The sequence below is a fragment of the Strigops habroptila genome, chromosome 15 (genome assembly GCF_004027225.2).
Source record: "Strigops habroptila isolate Jane chromosome 15, bStrHab1.2.pri, whole genome shotgun sequence".
In the NCBI taxonomy this organism is placed as follows: Eukaryota; Metazoa; Chordata; class Aves; order Psittaciformes; family Psittacidae; genus Strigops; species Strigops habroptila.
This window is the reverse complement of record NC_044291.2, coordinates 5121338-5133970: the sequence shown is the minus strand read 5'-3', so window position 1 is coordinate 5133970 and position 12633 is coordinate 5121338. Positions and strand designations below refer to the sequence as shown.

Here is a 12633-nt window from a genome sequence, read left to right as displayed (position 1 = left end):
GGGTTGGAACTGGATGATCTTATGGTCCTTTCCAACCCAAACCATTCTATGGTTACGTTCTGCCCAGGGCACGCATCCCCTTGCTTATGCGGTAGGTGCCTTTTCCCTGCTGTTCATGCTCCAGAGCTCATCCAGCACCGACCTGCAGCCGGTTGTGCTTTATTACAGCACGGAGCTGCTCCCAAACAGCATCTTGGAAACCTGGTCCATGTGCCGGCAGCCTCCCGCGACCGAGCCCCGATGGGAGGGACGCGGCGGATTCGCCGCGTCCCTCCCATCGGGGCTCGGTCGCGGGAGGCTGCCGGTTGCGGTGCCGCTTCCCTGCCGTGTAGTTCTCCATTAAAGCCCTCCCCATGGAGCAGGGAAGGGGTTAACGACCGGGGGGGGGCGGAGGGTCCGGTCTTGCCCGCCCCTATTTAAGGCGGTGGCCGTCGAGGGGCGGCTCCGGGAGATGGCGGCTCCGCGCCGACTGAGCGGCGGGGGGCTGCGGCGGGCGCCGCAGGACGGGCGGCTGGAGGAGATCAATAAGGTGGGGTGGGATAGACCCCAACCCCGCGGGGGGGGGGGGGAAGAGCGGGGATGGGGTGACCCTGAGCCCGGTGGGGATGGGAGGGAGGAAGGGGCAGGTTGAAGTGGGTCCCCTCGGAGGGAATTTGGGCTGGATAAGGGCAGTGGTGGTTCTTTGGGGGGGGGGTTCCTCTTCGGCTTTTCCACCTGTGGTGTTCGGGTGCCACGAAAGTCCCTTTGGGAACATGCTGTATCAAGAATAGAAGCTGTTGTTCTGCTGGTGGGCTTCAACCTCCCCTCTGTTCTATCAAGCCCTTTGATTTCCTCTCCTGGATCAAGAGGCTCTGCTGTTCAAAAGAGTGAACTCAAGCCTCTCTAGTTTTCAATTGCAGTGGGTGAATGGGGACCCTGGCGTGGTTGGATGTCCCACAAACCTTGGGCAGGGGGAAAGGCAGCTCCTGGATTAGTGCAAAGTACACTGGGCTGTGCGCCCTTCATGCTAGGGTCAAGCAAGGTTCTCCCGTTAAGCTTTGGGTTTACCCCATCCCTTGGCATGGCCTGTACGGCAGCTTCATTGGCATCCCCCCAGGCTAAGAGTGGTTCTGAGGGTAAAAAGTAGGTTTTAACCTTGAAACAATGAGCAATGGCATTTCTAGGGTCATTTCCACGTGGAAATAGCTGATATAGCCAGTATTACAGGTGGAAAAATCAGATCGCTGCACAAGATGAGAGCCTGGAAGAGGCGGTGGGCTTGCCTTGCTCTTGTGTTGAGTGGGCTGTGAAAAGTGCCAGCGTGTTCCTCCAGGCAGGGGTGAGACAGCGGAGGTGAAGTTTATGTAGGTCACTGGAAAGGGAATTGCATCATTAGAAACCAGGAGGTGCTGCGGAATACGAGTGGGAAAAGTGCTGCAGCGTAAAGTGTAGAATAAGAGCACTTGGCTAGAAAGGAGCCTTTGAAACCTGCTGTGGGAAGGCAGGCACGAAACCCTGCGCCAAGGAGAAGTATAGGTGGGTCTGATGCATCTCCCATGGCCAAGGAGGGGTTGAGCCTTGGGTTGGGGAGGAAGGGAATGTGTTGTACCTATTGATGCAGCTTCTGCTGCTTCAGAGCCGCCCTCCAACATCACTAGGATGCAGGGTAAGTAGATGATCCTTCAGCTGGCAGGAGCACTAGGACCGAGTTTGGGAAGCTGTGCTTCCCAGGACACCGCTGATGTGCCACTGCTGTGCCCCAGGGCTGGGGGCTCTTCATTCCACACAGGGAGCAGGCTCCTCTCTTTCCCCATCACTTCTGGCAGGCTTTATCTCTGGGTGAGGTTTGGATGACAAAAATGAAACAAGCTACATAACTTCTCGCTGACAGAGGTGGGAGCTGCTTGCTTGTGTGCTTGCTGCCCTGCGTGTTGGCTTGGTGCTAGGAGAGGGGATTTGAGCAGCTAGAAATCAAGCTGCAGAGAGCAGCTGCCCATAGATCCTGAGAAGCTGTTGTGCTATAGCGGCTCTGGGCAGCAAAGCCCAGCCTGCTGTGCTCTGGGGAGTTAGCTGTGAGTGGGATGCAAAGCGGCTCACGCCTCCCTTGGTCACGGAGCTGGCACTTAAACCTGGGCTGATATGTGGCTGGAGCCAAGGGAGGGGGTTTCCCAATCCCTGAAGAGCCCTAGGGCTGCAAACCAGTAAAGTGCTCCTAATAACACCTATCAGGCCAAATTCCTGTCGGGCTTAATCTCATTGTCTCATCCTAACACTTAACTCCCTCCCAGCCCTGTTTTCCTGGCTGGTTCCTACCCTAGAGCTCTCGCTGGGATAAGGGCCTTTGGCAGGCAGCATCCTGAGCGCACATGTGCTGCTGAAGGACAGCTGAGTCCTGGTATTGAATTCTCTCTTCCAGCCTGAAACAGTCCTTTGGGATCCTCCCTTGGCCATTCCGCTCTTCCTGGGGAACAGCAATCACATTGGTCGGCCTTGTGCATCAAGGTGGCAAGTTTAATCCAGCACAGATTAGTTTCAACCTAGTTTTACCTTCTAATGCGCTGGGCTGCGGAGAAAGAGTTCATCCTGATGGAAAGCTGGTACCTGCTTCTCCCACCCAGGCAGGCATGAGCATCCCTTGGCCCCTTCCCAGCCCCAGCAGGCAGGGAGGGTGGCACTGAGCACTCAAACAGCCCAGTGGGAGCTTGGCCAGATGCTTGGAGCCACCTTTTTGGGGAGCAAGGAAGGATCTGTCTTGGCTTAAGTTGTCTTGCAGGTAGCTGGAACTTGCGTGGCTGAATTTATTGGCTTAGAGAAGTCTCTGTGCCCAAGAAAGGCTGTTCAGGGCAGGAGCAGGGGAGAGGCCGAGGCTTATTAAGCAGTTCTTATTAATAGAACATGCCCCTTAAAATGGGAGCTTTACCAAAGGGCTCTAGGAGGAACTTCAGCCTCTTGGGCTGAGTCTGAGTCACTGGCCCTGGGGACTGAATTCCTGTGTGCTACTGTGAGCGTTTGCCTTATCACAGTCACAGCCTGGCTTGCATACAATGTGGAGGGTGGACTGCCTTCGAAATATGCTCCCTGTTGTTTCCTTTGCTCTGGAGCAGAATTGTGACACAGGTGGGCTGTCCAGTTCCCTCCAGTTGAAGTGCAAGGGGACTGGGTCCTATGTGTGTGCCAGTGTCACCCATCCTGCTCTGGTACTGTGCTGCCAGGGGCTGCTGGTCTCTCACCCATTGTGTATGGATGCAGCATTCCCTTCAGTCTTTTCTTGCTTCTTGCTCCCATGGAAGTGCAGGGTTTTGCCCTCACATCCCATCCTGATGGTAGGTGGAAACTGTTTGCTGCTCCTGCAGGGCAGGAATGAAGCTGTGACCCAGGGGATGCTCTAGCCCTGTTTCAGTTCTCCGTGATGTTTGGCAAGTTCCTAATACAGAGGCTATTCAGTGGCAATACCAGTGGGTAACACTACTCTGCTCTCTGGTGACTTCTTTTGCTGGCTGAGCCCAGGTCTCGAAGCTGAATTGGGCCCTTTGTGTTAGGCTGGCAAATGATACCCCTGGGTAGAAAATAACTGAGATAAATGAAATTGAGTTGACACGGGAGAGTGAAAGAAGGAACTGGGAATTTTGCTTTTCACCACAGTTCTCTATTTGAGTTGGTGTCCATGGTGAAAAGGGAAGTTTGTGTCACACTGGTTTAGTGGGCACGGTTGGTGAGATGGGAGGAGGGGATGGCAGTCACTTCTGTCCTAGTGAACTTCCTACAAAACCTTAGCTCAGCTGCAGATAAAAGACTCACCAAAGCAGCGGTAAACTGACAGTGAAGGCATTTGGATTCCCTGGGCAGGTCCAGCCTGTCCCAGTGAGGAAGGAGAGAGCCAGTGTGGGCTGGAGATGTGCTGCAGGGTTGGGGCGGCAGGCAGTGATCAAGTGTGAAAGGTGTGGGGCTGGCTGTGGCAGCAGGAACCAGGCATCAGCTTGGGTCAGCAGCGCTTCTGGATCTGGCCCAGTGCATTGCATGTGGGAATAGCTCCTCCTGGAAGAAAGGAGTATGTGCTGTGGAGGGCATATGGGTTACTGATGGCTATGTGGGCTTTAAGCAGTCCTGATGCCCTGGAGCCTGCACATGGGGCTGCTTTGCGGTGGTGGTTTCATTAACCACAAGTGACGCTGCCCCAGTTCTACTAGTGCCGGAGATCCTAATCTCTTGGCATCCCACTCCTGCCTTCCTTGTGAGAATGGAGAGCAGTGGTGAGGAACACATGCCCAGAGCAAGGAACAGCCTCAGCCCCCTCTCCACTCTAATCCCTGGAGGGGTTTTATCCTGGACAGGCCATGCACAAGCTGTGCAGATGTTAATGATTTCTGCGCTGAAGAATGTGGTGTTGTTGCTGAGCACAGTTTGGTCATTAAGCTGGGTGGTGTGGGAGGATAGAGACAGGAGCAAGACCCTGCTGCTCACAGCGAGGTGTTGATGGCAGGACATGGTGGTGGAGGTGGTTGGGCAAGCTGTGGTCTGTTCTGTCGGGTACAAGGAGAGTTTTGAGGGGGGTCTGGGGACAAGCAACCAGAAGTGACCCAGGATTTCCTCTGTAGCCTGGGTCAGGGTAGCGGGGGAAATGGATAGACAGTCTGAGAGTAAGAGCCTGTTCCTTACTCCAAGATACGTGTCCTCTCCTGGGTGCATGGTGTTCTGCGAACTCTGCCTCTTCTATTTGCTAGTCCTCAGAGTTTACCCAAGAACTTTGAAATCAAAGTCCTTGCTTTTTGCAAGGACTAGGAGTCCTTGCTGGGAATTAGGGGCCTGATCCCTGTGCTGTGCATGCTTAAGCCGAGAAATGGGGAGCTGAAACCTTGGGTGAGCAAGAAGAGGGTTTCATGGATTTATTCCAAAGGCATGTGGGGTCCAGTCCTCCGTAAAGCTGTTGGTGGGAAATCTGAGACACCAGAGGCATTCCCCTTGCGCTGGAATGTTAATGACAAGGTGTGGAGGGATTCAACCCATTTTCAAGCTTCCTGGCACAGTTGTTCACATGTGGCTCTCTGGGAATTGCATAGGTCTTGTGGGTAATGCTCCATTTGTACATTTTCCTCTGCATCTTTAACCTTGGGGATATTATTCTGTTTCAGGAATTTCTCTGTGACCCAAAGTTCAGTGATGAAGAAGATCTGGAGGAGAAGTTGGCAGTGTTCAAAGGTGAGAACTGGAGGGTTTCCTTGTCCTTTCAGATGCTTGCCCTGAACAGATTACTTTCCTTAGCACTTGGATCTTACCAGCCTGAGGTTCTCTGCCAAATCCAAGTGACTGAGCAGGGACGGATGCCTCCCCCTCTCTTGTGGGACGCAGTGAAACTCCCTGGAGAGGTGTTTTTCCCACAGGAGCCTTTGTGCTTCCCTGACTTGCAGGGCAGGGACATGTCACCCTGCAGACATCGTGCCTGGCGGCTGCTAATACTGCAGAACCTGCTGCGTGGGCAAAACCCTCGGGAGCAGCAAAGGAGGATGGTTTCTGTCTGGTTACCTACACAAGCTAGCTGGTATAATGGATGATGCAGTCCATCTTTTCTCAGTGAGTAGGAGGACTTCTTCCCACAGAGGAAAGGTCTCAGCTGCTTCCTGAAGGAGTTGGGAACTTTCTCTCCCCAAAAGTTTCTTCAGTTTGATTTAGACCTTCCTGAGTCCCTCTGGCACACAAGGAAACAGCAGTAATGTGGGTCTGATCCTGGCCAAAGCCCAGCTCCAGTGGGTCAGCAGATCTGGGGCTTAGGTTTTGGCCATTTGCTGGGATAGAGAAACAGCTGAAACACTTGGGGTCCTCTGGAGCTGGTCCCCAAAGTGGTTACAGGACAAGATTTGGCAGGATTGTTCTGGGTGCAGCCACTTTCTTTCCAAGGAGTCACTGAAGGCAGTTGAGAAAACATGCCTTCTGCGTCACATTGTCCTCAAGGTTTGTCCTCAACCTGGTTCTAACCAAACAGAACCTGACCTTGCTTCCATTTCAGGCATTGTTTGTTATTTCCCTTTGAATTTTGGCTTTGCACTCCAGCATGGAAGGAGCCGGCTGAGGTTTTGTGATCACTTACTCTGCTGGGCACAGAGGAGCCTCCTGTGCTCCCTGTTCTTTCTCTGTTGCCTTTTGTATGGCTTTGGCTTTTGGCTGCAGCCCTGCATTATTTTTTCCCATCACAATTGGGGCTCTTCAAACATTGCAACTGTAGGTCAGAGGCGCAGAATTCCCTGTAACGAGAGCCTTTGGCATCTCCCCCCGCTGCCTCGTGAGCTTGCCTCCGTGGCCTGTCCTGCTCTCCAATGCCTCCTCCGGCTCTCCCAACAATCAGCTCATTGTGTGATGATGGAGGGAATGCTTCTTCTCCTCTGTCCTTCCCACTGCCCTCCCCAGCCGGGCCCGGGGAGCCCCTGTGCACTGCTTGTGTAAATGCGTTTGTGAGGGGAGGGACCACGCGTGGTTTTATCTCACTAAATCCCCGCATCTGGGATGGGAGGGGAAGATGCGAGCCGAGGCTCCGAGCACAATGATGTAAAGCTGCCTCTGTTCTCTCTGCTTTTGGCTGAGTGTCAGCTGAGAAGAAAAGAAAACGTGTGCTGAGCACAGACATGGCAGAGCAGGGTTTGTGTCCCCGAGCACACACTGGGGTGCCTGACCCCTGCCAGGGAGGTGGCAGTTCATGTACACAAGGTCACTATGGTAGGGCAGAGTGCGAGGAGAGCCAGTTCCACATCAAGTATTGCTTTGGCCCCTAAGCATGTGTGTGACAGCCCCAGTTTCATCTAGGATTGGTTGCTTAGTTATTGAAGGGAGACCTTTATCCCTGCCTGAAGCATGAACGGTTTTGTTTTGTATATGGTATTCCTGTAGGGTCTGTCCTGGTCAGCTCATGACAGCAGTAATCTGCCAGTTAAGACCCAGGTGAAGACATGCCAAGCCGTTCCTCTGCCTCCTGCCTGTAGCTGCCCATCAGTCCCTTTAACCCCGCACTTCCCTTCAGAAACACAGGTCACAAGAAGGCTCTGATGTGTGAAATATCTACTCTTGCCTTTATCTCCTTAAATTACCCTGCCACTTCTCTGTTCACACTCATCTGCTTGCTGGTGCCCCTGGAGCAGGGGCGAAAAGCCTTTTCCCTTGGGGGAAAGGAGCAGCTGGGGAGGTCTTGCTTAATTTGAGCCCTTTGAGGCTGTTGTGGGGAGTGAGTGCTGACTGCAGGGCAGTGGAGATCTCTGCAGCTCAGCCTGGATGGGTGGTGGCAGCAGGCAGCTTGCTCCTCTCATTTAGCAGAAGTGAGATGATGGGGGGCCCCCTGCGGCGCTGGGAGCTGTAAGACAGACAAATCCTTGCCTGAAGAGCTTAAAGTCTAAATGGGGAACAGCCAGCAAGGGAGAGGGGAGGCAGGAAGTGCAGGTGTGCCACTCCAAAGGTCAGAAGCAGCACAGGATGGATTTGAGTTGAAAAATCAGGATTTTGGTGCTCTGTCTGTTACAGCTTTTGTCCTGCAAAGCTAAACCAGACTTTCTTGAGCAGGCTCTGCCATTCTCTGAGGCTGCTGGAGTTGCCTGATTCAGCAGTGTTTGACAGAAGGCTGAAAGGGGCAACCAACCTGCTCCAGCATAACTGCTTCTAGGTGTGTTCTTGGCTTTGCCCTCCTGATGTGGTCCTTGAGCATCCCTCCTGGCAGTCCTGCTCTGGGAGCACAGCATTGGGAAGACTGTAAAGTCTGACCCTTGCTATTGCAGGCAGCTGTGTCATTTAATCTCCCTCCTAATCCGATCAAGATTCATCTTGAGAGTGCTCAGGGTGGTGTTTTCCTTGCTGCTCCTTCTGGGAGGCTGTTCCAGAGCTTTGTTTTTCTGGCTGGAAACCTTTTAATGCTGTTCGTGGCTAGCTGATACCTTGTTCTCATGCCTGTGTTTTCCTTCAGTGTAAATAAAAAGCAGACACAATTAAAGAGCACTTAACTCTAGAGCTCTGGAACTGAGATGTGTGCTGAAACGAGGTCTTGAGATGGTCTCACTCTCTGAATTTATATCAGTCTTATCCCCAAATCTTTTATTTCATTGCTCTAAGCAGGCAGTGCTACAAAGCCCTGCGCACACTGTAGTGTCCTGCTAACTTGCTTCTGTGTTCTCTTTCAGAGAAGTACATGGAGTTTGACCTGAACAACCAAGGCGAGATTGGTGAGTGACTCAAGGGTGCTGGGCTGGAAATGCAAAAGCTCACTGAGGTGGTGTCTGCTGTTAAATCTACTGATTCCTTCTGTGCTTGTGTTGCTGAGGAGGAAAACTATTGGTTTTCTCCCTGTGTCCAGCCTTGATTGCATCTTGACTGCCAGCGAGGGGCTTCCTTGGCTCTCCAGTCCTTGCCTCTCAGCTTCCTCAGTCTTACCTGTTTCAAGATCTAAGCACTTCTCAGTCCTTCTCCAGAGTTTCCGCTTAGCTCCTCCACTTTCTGATCTAAATGCTTTTAACTTCTCCCTTTTTCTCCACTGAGGTCATCCTCTCAACCCTCAGCGTTTCCAGATCTGGGAAGCTGAAGGGCTTGGACACTTTGCCTGGCTTGAGGCAGAAGTGTTTAAGACCAAGAAGCTCTTTGCTTTGCTGGGAGGGGAGCGGAGGGAAGCGGGGGACTTGGGTGTGAGTCTGGCTCCTCTGAGCAACCCTGGTTTGGGCCAGAAAGCACCAGTTACATAAAGATCCAGCCTGGAGCTGACACTGAAGTGCAATCGCTCACATGCTGTGTCCTTCCAGGAGGCTGATGCCTTGTTCCCCTCCTCCTCCAGTCCTCAAGCTGAAGTAGAGCCTGTGGGGAGCTGGAAGGGGCCTGACTCAGGGCTGAGCTGCTGTTTCCGGGAGGGAAGGGGCCACAGGTCTCAGTGCAATGGAAGGAAATGGCCTGTGGCGATGGGCACCTGCTCCCCACAGCCTGTTTGTCTCCAGCTTTAACTCCGGCGTTGCTTCCCTCCTCCCCATCATTGTGATTCTTGGCACCATGCTCTGAGCTGGAGAGCAGTGTCCTCGTGTGTATGGAGCACTTGGAGAGTTGTTCCTCCTCTCTGAGGTGCTTTCATCTTATGCTGCATAAATGGGAAGTGATGCTCTGTACTGGGCAGTAAACTTGTACTGGAAGGCTTCTCTTGGCTTTCAGCAGCAGCTTAATGCTGTCAGCCCTGGAGGTGGTCTGAGATGAGAGCTCATTCCTATGTCCCTAGGGTTGGTCTGTGCTTGGTGTAGTCACCTCTTAACAGCACCAGTCACCTTGCTCTTGCAGATTTGATGTCTGTCAAAAGGATGATGGAGAAGCTGGGGGCTCCGAAGACCCACCTCGAACTGAAGAAGATGATCTCGGAGGTGACTGGAGGGGTTAGCGAGACCATCTCGTACCAGGACTTTGTCAACGTGATGCTTGGGAAACGCTCTGCTGTGCTCAAACTGTGAGTGTCCTTGGGAGGAGTGGGGGAAGCAGAAGTTGTTCTGCCTGGTGGAGGTGGAGCTGTGCTCGCTTGGTGTTCCTGGAGGGCAGACAAGAATCCTTGTGAAGGAGGAGTTTGCAGAGAGACATGAGGGTGTATAAGCTCATGTCGAGGCTGAGCACTTGCAGCATTGCTGCCTCCTGTGTGTTAGCACAGGCTTCCTCCCACATGCTCCATGCAGAGCCGTTCTCCTCCTCTCCTGAGGGCGTGCAGGCACGCAGCACGGCGGGACTTCTTCCTGTCCCTTCCCTGTGGCTCCTGCTGGCTTTGGGGACACAGGCTTCCCCCTATGAATGGTGGCAGGACTTGAGTGGTGAGTGATGGTCCTGGCCAACACCAGCAGTCCTGGCTCCTTTTCCCACAGGATGCTCCTTCCCTGCCTGATTGTGGAGAGATGGGCAGTAGATGGAGACGGGACGCATGCTTGAAACAGCTGGCTTGTGCTGGGAGAGGTTTTCTGCGGTACAGGCTGCCAGCATTAGCCTCCCATGGCCCCCTCTGCCCTCTCAACAGGGCTCTGAAAGTCCTGCTGTAACAAATGGCTTCCAAACACTTGCTTGGCTCCATCTCCACCCCATTGAAGCCTGGCTTTTCCTTTCACAGCCACAGAGGCTGGCCCTGCTTTTGTATCAGTAACCACCATGAATAGGAGCTGCTCCTCTCCTTCCTCCTCACCCCTTCCTGAAGGCAGCTTTAGAAACACAGCCAGCTTTCAGGGCAGGTTGGGAGGAAGGACCTTGTGCCCACTTCTCACGTGGTCCTTCTAAGCCAGTACATGCTTGCTGGCCAGGGGTCTCGCCTCTCCCCACTGAGTGCACTGTATGTATATGTTGGGATGCTCCTCTTCCAAGCACACACAGTCTTCTTACACCTACACCCCAGGATGCTCCTCTTCCAAGCACACACAGTCTTCTCACACCCCTTCTCTTCCCTCCTTTCTCCAACAAAGCAGGCTGAGCCTGTCGCATCTCTTCCATCTTTCCTCCCAGCTTCAGCAGCTTTCACAGATGGGTCCCTTCTCTGGCTAAACAGACACCCCATTGTCTGTTGGACTCTTTAAAGCAGGAGCAGAAATGTAAAACTCGTGGCAGGAGCAGTGCAGTCCTTTGATCCAGCGTGGCAGCTGGCATTCCCAGCGTAGCTGCAGTCCTCAGGGAGGAAGACAGTGCGAGTGGTTGCAAAATGCTTGGGATTCTTCTAGCCAATGCCTTGCTCTTTGTCTCTGCCCTCTTCCCCGCCTGTTGCGTGCTTGCTTTTGGCTTTTGAATGTTCTGCTGTGTAGTTATGTACAAGGTGGGCCAGGGACAGTGTTTGCTTTTATGCATCAGGAGTGCTCGGCATGCAGTGTGTATCGAGGGGATTTTGGAACTGGCTGTCTAAAACGTGCAAATCCTCTGGGCTTTGAGAGGAAAACAAGCAGAGGCTTCAGGAACCCACTCCTGGAAGCTGATGGGAAAGCAAAGCTCCCGCCAGCCTGGCGGCACTGCCCTCTGTTGGCTTTCCCTCCTCTCTTAATTGTCGATTCCTCCTTTTCATAAGAGGCAGATGCTATTTTTCAGCAGAGAACATAATCCCACCCCCGGTAATGGGTAAAGATACACTAGCTTTTCGGTTTTGTATTCATATTATCTGTTGTGTTTTGCAGGGTCATGATGTTCGAAGGAAAAGCCAATGAAGGCAACCCAAAACCTTCTGGTCCACCTCCAGAGAGAGACATAGCCAGCCTGCCTTGAAGAGGACAGGCTGGACGATGGGCACTGTTTGCGTTGCTGGTCTGTAACAGAGGTTACCTGTGCTTTGTTACTCTTTACTATGGACAGCCCTAGTTTTCAACTAACCTGCCTTAGAGGAACAGCAAGGGAAGCTGGAGACCCCCGGTTCGTGTCTTTCTGCTGCATCCCTTAGCAACGTGATTTGTTAGACAGAAGCTGTAGCACCAAGTATAATGTGAGACCAAAAAAACCCATAATCCTGTGATCTTACTCCTTCCTCTGCCCTTCCTGCATTTCTCAGACAAGGAGCTACTTTCCTCCCAGCACAGGGATTCAGAGCTGTGCTTATCCTCACTTTGGCCTTGCAGCCAGACATTGCGCATTTCTCTGGCAAAGCCCCTTCATGGGTGCAAAGAAGTAAGTGCCTTTTCTGCTCTGTCCTACACTTCCTGACTTTGGACTAGCTCTTCCCCTCCTAACCTCACCAAAACACAAGTTAGGCACCCACTTCTGTGGCCTCTCTGTACGCTAGGTGAATGTGCGAAGATGCATGGACACAGAGGAGTGCCTGCAGAGCCTTTCACCTCGGAGGTGGGCATGGCTGACTGCAGGGACAGCTTCTGTCCACTCTTTGGGTCCATCCTGCAGTCAGATCTCGGTGGATCCACTTGCCACTGCAAGTGAGGAGGATAAAAGCTACCATAGGGATCCCCTTCCTGATAAATCTCCGCTTGGATCCAACCAGGAGCGTAACCGCTGAGTGGGTTTTCTGTCCTGTCCATCGAGTGCAGAAACAAGCCTGCTGTTACGCCTTTGCAGCCCTTTGGGGAGGCAAAGGTGAGATTAAACCTTCAGGTGAAAGGAAGGTGGGTGACTGAACTGTGAGTTCAGAGCAGTTGCAGTGAGGTCCGTCCTCATGCAGATGCTCTGTCCCCCTGTGTGTCTTTCAGCATGGTCCCCTGGCGCTACGAGGTGCATTTCCCTGAGGGCCAAGCCCTCAAGTCTGCAGAATAAGAATAGGTGTAAGTGTGGGCTATGAGCTGGGACCCAGATGTAGCTGGGACTGTGCTCCCCACACTCTGGCTACTGCTGTGATTCTTGCTCTATACACACTTTCTGGAATCCAGATGTTTGCTCTTTGCCCTTTGCCTCCTCTTTTCTTACATATTCTTGGCAGCTTTTAACTTTTTTTTTTTTTTAAATCATGGTTTAATAAATAATTTTTTGAAAGGAAACACAGATGATTAACTCTACTGGGCTGATTGTTCCTGCCAAAGGCTGCACTTTGAAATAAAAAACAACATTCTTGCTACTGTTTGCGTGAAAACCAAAACTGTAATGGGAGAGAAAAATGATGAGCAAAAGCAGCACCAGTCTACTTTAAGGACTGAAAATAAATCTTCTGAAGCTACACTGTGTGTCAGTGTATTTAGTTTAGCTCCTCTGAAGCTTGGTCTG

General features: G+C 52.5%; 1 protein-coding gene across 1 annotated transcript; it reads left to right on the top strand.

Annotated features, from left to right (window-relative positions):
• Positions 1-420: 420 nt before the first annotated feature.
• Positions 421-12588, top strand: AIF1L (allograft inflammatory factor 1 like). Its single transcript, XM_030506994.1, has 5 exons — positions 421-529; positions 5109-5175; positions 8130-8171; positions 9262-9424; positions 11109-12588. The coding sequence occupies exons 1-5, from the start codon at positions 452-454 to the stop codon at positions 11194-11196; spliced, it is 438 nt and encodes a 145-aa protein (XP_030362854.1). The 5' UTR covers positions 421-451; the 3' UTR covers positions 11197-12588.
• Positions 12589-12633: the final 45 nt, after the last annotated feature.

What these genes read in the sequence shown, in the direction of transcription:
- AIF1L (XM_030506994.1), top strand. Translation starts at nt 452, where the DNA reads ATGGCGGCTCCGCGCCGACTGAGCGGCGGGGGGCTGCGGCGGGCGCCG. An exon ending in GGCTGGAGGAGATCAATAAG is followed by an intron (nt 530 to 5,108) that starts GTGGGGTGGGAT and finishes ATTCTGTTTCAG; the next exon opens with GAATTTCTCTGTGACCCAAA. An exon ending in GAAGTTGGCAGTGTTCAAAG is followed by an intron (nt 5,176 to 8,129) that starts GTGAGAACTGGA and finishes GTTCTCTTTCAG; the next exon opens with AGAAGTACATGGAGTTTGAC.